Source organism: Ceratosolen solmsi, unplaced genomic scaffold (assembly GCF_000503995.2).
Source record: "Ceratosolen solmsi marchali unplaced genomic scaffold, CerSol_1.0 scaffold15, whole genome shotgun sequence".
NCBI lineage: Eukaryota > Metazoa > Arthropoda > Insecta > Hymenoptera > Agaonidae > Ceratosolen > Ceratosolen solmsi.
Genome location: NW_011948434.1, coordinates 2,776,442 through 2,784,671, shown reverse-complemented (window position 1 = coordinate 2,784,671; position 8,230 = coordinate 2,776,442). Strand labels below are relative to the sequence as shown.

The following is an 8,230-nucleotide window of genomic DNA, read 5'->3' as shown; positions in this document are numbered from 1 at the left end:
TTTTTATCTTGAAGTTACTCGTTTACAAGTTCAAAAGTAACTATTACGTAATAAATACGTAGGTACAAAAAAACGAGGCTAAATATATCACGAACCAAATTTAATTTTTATTTATTGATTAAAAATATTCTATATAAAATTTTATAATTGTTTATATTAAATTTTTAGATTTCTTGTAATTTTAAAATTACATTAATTATTAAAACAATTATTATACTTCAGTAGTGATAAATAATAAATTATGATAAATAATAATAATTACTAAAGAATGAGAGAGAATTGTTACAAAATTTATTTTCAATGAGTGTGTACTAAAAGGCAAACAATTCATATTTCTTTTTTTCAGAGTTAAATTATAATAATAATATATACTAAATAATATTAATAAGAAAACTGTAAATTTTCAATTACTAAGGATCATAATAAATTATTTAAATAAGAATAGATATTTTTTAAAGAATTCTTTTAAATGATATATAATATACAAATATGTTTACTACTAATTATTGAGTAAAAATATATGATTTATTATATTACCTTTAAACAAATAAGATTATAGTATTTATTTATATCAAAATAAGTGGACAAATTTTTTAATAGAAATAATTATGCTTGAGATAAGGATTATGAAACATTTAAATTTAAAGTAATGTTAACTTATTTTTGTGAAAAAAATTAAAAGAAAATAACATTAAATTTTTTTGAAAAAAATTAGGTATAAAATCAATCATACATTTAATCAAAATATATACTTTTAAATAATACAATTTTAAATATTTTATGTAATTATGCATTATTTTACAAGTAAAACAATAAAACAACAAATGTAATTTACGTTAATTAATAAGGATAATTAAAATTTATAGTGGTGAAGAATATTTAAAAAATTTTGAGTATAATATGTAAAAACTAATTAAAAAATGCTAATACTACATAATGACTAAAAATAATGAGCATATCTACTACTTATTATGGTTTAGAAATATGGTCTAATTACTATTTGTTATGAAGAAAAAAATTAAATATATTTCTTTTTCTTAAAAGTGGAATTTTTATTATTATTTAGAATAATCATCTTATATTTAATTGGTTTGAAAACAAATAACTTAATATTTGAAAAATAAAATTCTGTTAGTATTTAAAAAAAAAACCACTATAGAACACTTTTATTAAATTTATAAGTTTATTTTTCTTACAATAATTTATCACTTATACATTTCATTTCTGTTTATGAAACCATACACTAGATGGATTAAAACATTTATCTCTATTTATTTAATCCAATTATACATGATTAAAGGATTATCAGAAATATTCAAAAGCTTGTTTACATATCATTGAAATATTTTTCACCGATTTTCTACTTGGAAACATAACTGATTAAATTATTAATTTATAGATAATAATAATATATTATTATATCATATATAAAACTTATATTTTTATTATATATATTATATATAATATAACATATATAATATTATATGTAAATATAAAATCTAAAAAGTGTTTACGACTTATTTATCCATTTAAGAATTTGTTTAATAACTCTTTTAGACAATGGTACATCTGTATCTTTTATATTATCTTTGATAGATCTATTTAAAAATTTCTTCAAATGATTTTGAAACATATTCCATTGTAATTTATCAAAGCCAGGAAAAGATTCTTTTTTTAATAAGCGCACTAAATCTTTTTCTGTCTTTATATTAAGTAATTTTGATGCATTAATAATATTTGTCTTTCCTTTTTTAATACAATTATTACTAGTAGAAGTGCAGCTAGATTTGCCAAAACTAATTCGACTTATTGGTTCTAAAAAAAGTATTAAAAATATTTATCATACAAATTTTATACATTTCTATTTTAAAGTTATACTTAACAAAAAGTAGCTTACTTCCTAAATCATTCTCATGAGATATTATTGCACTTTGACACACATTAGATTTACTTTCTTCTTTACTTGAATTTTTAATAACAAAATTATCAATAATAGCTGAACTTGACTCCACTGAATTATTCACTTCAATTAAATCAAAAATTGATTTTTTCTGTTTTTTTTTTATTGACAACCTATAAAAATATTTATAAAGCATTTAAGCTTTATAATTTTTTCTATAAATCTTACATATATATAAAAATTATATGAAAAAATATATAAAAATGTATACATTTCTATATCATCATTAAGCCATGTTAAATTTAGCCAATTTGATAAATTTTCAGGTAATACATAATCATCTGGTAACCAAGGTATTCCAACTGTTTTAAAAATGTTAGAGTAATTATAAATATTTTTATACCACAGACATAATTTTCTTACTATATATCGTGATATTATCCTAGAATCAAACTTAAATATCAATATAAAAGATAAGCGTAGTTTATTATTTTACTTATTATATATAAAATATTAATGAAATAATAATACCATATTCTACTAATAATTGCATAAGCAATTAAGGCAACAGACCATAATTGACCTACATGTATTCTTGATTTTAAAATATTTCCAGCTGCCAATGCAGTTGATTGAATATAACACATTAATTTTGCAAGTCCTTGCGTTTTTACTAAAATATATTGAATAATTTGTTTTGAAGGCAAAGAAATTTTATCATTATTTGATTCTGTATACTCATTTAATAGTTCATATTCTTTTTCAAATGACATAGTTAAATAATTTAATAATGCTCGATTCACTTTTTCCATATATTTAAATCCTTTATCATGTCTAAATTTACTTTTCATACGATAAATTAAACGACTAAGAAGCGCTGCTTCTTTATTTAATATTGCAAATATTTTAAAATCATTTAACGTGATCTTTATGACTTCAATAAATCTTGTTGTATCTAAATAATATAAAATCCAATGCATAACTTTTACAAAATTAAATAAAAAAATATTTTAAATATCCAAAACCAATGTTATAATTTTTATTTTTATGTATATATATATATATATATATATATATATATATATATATATATTATTGGTCTATATATATATATATGGAAACAATATACAAACAATGTAATTTAAATAATTCATTATAATTTTTTGTAAATAACATCAATAATTTTATTTTAACTAAAATTATTATTGTATTTGGATATTTATAGGTTAGATTGATTATATATATTTACTGAATTCTGCTACAGAAATTTCCCATGACCGATAAGGTGGACGAGGTAAATTAATTTTATTCCATAAAATTTCCATTTTTAGAAAAAATATTAAAAATTTTATAAATAAATCATTGTATATACATGAAAATAATTATTACACGACTAATCTCCTCGCGATTGAGTACATCCTAAGCAAAGAACATGTATGTAATTTTTATGTCTCCTTCATATTTCATAACCAGGAATAAAATGAAATTCTACTAGTTCATTTCTGATATTCCTTATTACGGATGAATCCCGCGAAACATAAAATAATAATTTGACCAGTACGATACGTATATATATATATATAATGAACTGAATAATGCATAAAGATTCAATTTTTATAAATTTATAAACATTTCAAATACAAAAATTAACACAACTATCAAAAAAATATTATTTTGATTAAAATATTTTCAAATATAGACAATAAAAAGTTGTTATCACTGATAAAATCTTCAATCAAGTAATAATATTTATTAATAAACAAAAATATTCATTACATATGATTATCTTTGAAAATAAACATTTGAAGTCAATTGGCTTAAAAATTTATAAATTAATATATTTGCAATATTATTTGTTAATACTCAATGAAATAAATATTTCATTTACAAAATTAATAGCATTAAGGAAATGTATTATAACATAGAGTTGAGCAGCATGATGTTAATATAGGAATATAATGTATATTTCTAACTCCATTCCATTTACAACCACCTTGAACCATTGTACATTGAACTAAGGCATTTGAACATGGAAGAATTTGTCTGTAATTGATAAAGTAAAGAAAAATAATTTAATTAGTAAATTTACATACATATATATTTGTAACAATATAATTTATAATTTTTTAAAATCCTTACATAAATTGTTGAGAAGGTAGAGAACAAGTTTTTACACAAGTTTCTGTCTTTGAATGATTGGAATTTTGTCTAAGGATTGAAATCATTTACTTTAATGTATTTAGTTTCAATAAAATGAATTTAAAAAAATTAATATAAATGTACTTTTCCATTGTAGTTTTATTTATTGGAATTATACTTGCTTTTTCGCATTTTACAAGCACAGACATTTTTTTAAAGATTTTAAAATTATTAAAAGTACTTAAAAATTTTGAGGTTGAATGAATCCAAACTTTTCAGGATATTAACTATAAAAAACAAACGAAAATTATTTTTATTAAAATTTTAATGTTCTAAGATTATTTAATTAATTAATGTCTCATAATATCGTTAAGATGAATTAATTCAAATCATATAAAAGATTATAATTTTTTAGTAATAAAGATGTAGACCTTGCATTTAAATGTAATTCTTGGGAAAAATGTAAACATGAACTATCAAAAATAGATTATGTCTTAATTATAAATAAATATATATGATAATATTTGTTTTATTACAAAGATTCTTTATTTACAGTTGTTATAAAAATAATTAAATATATATTTACTTTAAAGTCTAAGTACACATTTTATCTATTATTCTTGTTTTAACTAAAAAATTATATATCTATAAATTGTAAATGCACTTTTCATTCATGTAACATTAAAAATATACAAGATAATTAATATTATTTACTGTGACATGTGTATATAATCACTATAAATTTTGATTACATCTGGATGAGTTCTTGGAACTACAATTGACAAAGCTATTTTAAAATGTTCTTTTGTAATTTCTGCTGCATTAATATCTTCTTCTAATGCCCTCATACCAGCTTCATGGCAAATTGCTTGTATTTCTGCCCCAGAGTAGCCTTCTGTTAAATCAACTAAATCTTTTAAATTTACATCTTTACATATAGGCATTTTGCCTAATTTTATATTAAAAATCTCTAATCTACTTTCAGAATCTGGTAATGGAACATAAATTAGTCTGTCAAAACGTCCTGGTCGAAGCAGTGCCTAATTAAACAAAAATATGTTCATTTTTAAGTACATAAAAATTTCTTTTTTACAATTTTTCTAAATCCATTTTTACAAATCAATTTAAATTGGCAATATCACATAATATACTATGAGATTATATACTTTATCTATTCTGTCAGGCCGATTTGTTGCAGCTACTAATGTTACATTTCCAAGAGCCGTAACTCCATCTAGTTCAGTTAGTAGTTGTGCTAAAACTCTTTCTTGCACACTGCTACCTGCACTATTTGAAGAAGTGCTTCTTTCCACACCTAAAGCATCAAGCTCATCAATAAATATGATAGATGGTGCTACTTGTCGTGCTTTCCTAAATAGTTCTCTCACAGCTTTTTCTGATTCACCAACCCATTTAGAAAACAGTTCTGGACCCTAAAATATTTATTAATTATATTCAATTATTTACTATATTAATATTAATTTATAAATTAGATATAAATACAAACAATATTTCTATACAATGTATCTATCTAATCAATCACCTTAATATTGAGAAAATTTAATTTACTTTCAGTGGCTAATGCTTTTGCAATCATTGTTTTAGAACACCCTGGTGGACCAAACATTAAAACTCCTTTAGGAGGTACAATACCAAGTCTTGTAAAGACTTCAGGATGTTTTAAAGGCCATTCAACAGATTGCACAAGTTTTAATTTTAATGTTTTTTGACCACCAATATCAAACCAATTTACATTAGGAACATCTATTAAAACTTCTTTCATCGCTGATGGGTTTACAATGCTTAATGCATGATTAAAATTATCTCTTGTTACTAACATTTCATCAGAATTACAAATCGTTTGAGAATGCGATCTGCTTTTAATTGCATTCATTGCAGCTTCAGAACATAAACCATGTAAATCAGCACCAACAAAACCATGTGTTTCATAAGAAATTTGATCTATGTCCACATTATTAAGAGAATGAGGCATTTTTTCAATTATTTTCAGAAGACATTTCAAACTCTTTGTCTATTCTTCCAGGTCGTCTTAAAGAAGAATCAATGGTATCTGGTCTGGAGGTTATAGCTAAAACCATAACCTTATTATCCTTATCTTGTAAACTATCAAAAAGTGTTACTAATGTTGCTAAAACTCTTTTTTCATGATCTGTCATAGAACTACTTTTTCTTGGACACAAAGTATCAATATCTTCTATAAAAATAATCGATGGAGCTTTTTCAAAAGCTTCTTTAAACATGCTATATAAGACTAATTCTGTTTCTCTAAAATTTTTACTATATATATCTGATGCATTGATATTGACTACATGAGCATTAATTTCAGATAATAATGCCTCAGAAATCATGGATTTTCCTACACCAGGTGGTCCATACAATAGGATACCTTTGCTAATATGAAAATTTTCCATATTACCATATTTTCCAAGTCCGATATTAAAAGCATCTTTCAAATCTTCAATTAAGTTCAAGTAACCACCTATACATTCTAATCTGTGTCGCTTTTGTTTCTTTGTTTTTTCCTTTTGTTCAATATTTTCTAAAACTGTCCATTTTGTTGAATAAAGAATTAAATATAAATTTGTATTACTACTAAGATCTTTAGATATATTCATAATTGAAAATTTATCTAATAATTTATCATCAGCTCTTATATCTATAATTTTATAAATAAATTTTTTTCCATAATATGGTATAATTATTTTATTACCAATACAGAATATTCTCTCATGATTATAATTTTTTATTAATACATTAAATTCTGTTGTTAAATTTATTGTATGGCTCTTACCAACAGGCTCAATAAGTACTTCTTGAGCAATATAAGGACTTGATTTCATTTTCTCAATTGTTACTAAACCCTCTAATTTGTCTAATTCAATCGCTATAATCATTTTAATGTTCTTTAATATTCATTACTTATAAAATAAATTTAATAAATATTTAATAAATTACCATTTTTTGTTAAAAAAATTGTAGTTAAATTTTTATCATTCATAGGCCAAGCTGATTTTACAATAACAATACCTTTATTACTAATTATGACTGGATCACCAATAGAAAATCCACATAATTGTAATACTGATTCAGACATAAAAACTATATTGTGTGATTCTCGTGTACTTATATATTTAGGAAATTCTAAAAGTTAATATACAGTTATCAAAATTTATCATATACAGACAAATGGAAATATTATTCAATTTATGTTTAGAAAAATCACCTGAAGATTTATAAACTTCTATTGTGCTATAAAAAATACCATTTTTAATAAATCCATAATTCCATGGTTCCTCAGGAGGGCAACTTTGTTCATGAATTGTTGTATCTTTTTGTGCTATAATACATTGGCATTTTTCACATGTTACCCACAAAGATAAACTTTTTCTAGTTTTTAATGCCATACTCAAAACAAATTATTAAATCTTATTAAATCATTAAAATTTTTCACTTACTAATGAGATAATAATTATTTAATTATTAATAAAAATAATTTCTTTCCAATTAATTAAATAGAACACTGATAATAAATAACCTATTAATACTTTATTCTAAAACAATATATTGATATGTTACATGTTATAAATTTTATTTAAACAATGTGAAAATTCTAAGAGGTTATAAGAAAAATAGATTCCATATTGAAATATTCCTATTACAAAGAAATAGTAATAAGAATTAGGAAATATCAGGAAGTGCGGTTAATAATTAATTTTCAACACAATTATAAATATAAGCATCTGAAATTTCAATGAAATTTCTAAGTGGTAGAAATAAAGATACTTATATTAATGCTTAATTAAGAAAATAATAATAATTATACTGATACAAAAAATATTTATATAATAATAATTTATAACATTATTTTACAACAATATTTTATAAAAATATTTAAATAATAAAATTATTCAAATATTTTTTATAGCAAACTTATATTGTCTATTTTAATATTATAAATATCTATTTATTATTTAAATATCAGTTAAAAATAATTAGCTTTGTAATAGGATTATTTAATTTGAATTTTATAATTTATGAAAATTAATTTTATCAATACAAAAACATGTACATATAAAATATTAATTAATAATTATGGGTATTAGAAGTTATTCCCAGTATCTTAAAAGAACGATTAAATTTTATCTCTTATTTTAAAGTAATAATAATATT

At 21.5% G+C, this 8,230-nt stretch overlaps 2 protein-coding genes across 2 annotated transcripts; both read right to left on the bottom strand.

Annotated features, from left to right (window-relative positions):
* Positions 1-1,510: 1,510 nt before the first annotated feature.
* On the bottom strand, positions 1,511-3,355 carry LOC105364795 (uncharacterized). The gene is made up of 4 exons (XM_011502823.1): positions 3,150-3,355; positions 2,172-2,262; positions 1,898-2,073; positions 1,511-1,815 (listed from the first exon to the last, which is right to left on the bottom strand). Exons 1-4 carry the CDS (start codon positions 3,223-3,225, stop codon positions 1,511-1,513), a joined length of 648 nt encoding a protein of 215 aa, XP_011501125.1. The 5' UTR covers positions 3,226-3,355.
* Positions 3,356-4,322: 967 nt separating this feature from the next.
* LOC105364861 (spermatogenesis-associated protein 5) lies at positions 4,323-7,520 on the bottom strand. The gene is given in 7 exon segments (XM_011502890.1): positions 4,323-4,326; positions 4,760-5,079; positions 5,206-5,472; positions 5,583-6,054; positions 6,056-6,944; positions 7,016-7,201; positions 7,284-7,520. Coding segments are annotated over 7 exon segments (2,319 nt in total). The 5' UTR covers positions 7,465-7,520.
* Between the last annotated feature and the right edge of the window lie 710 nt (positions 7,521-8,230).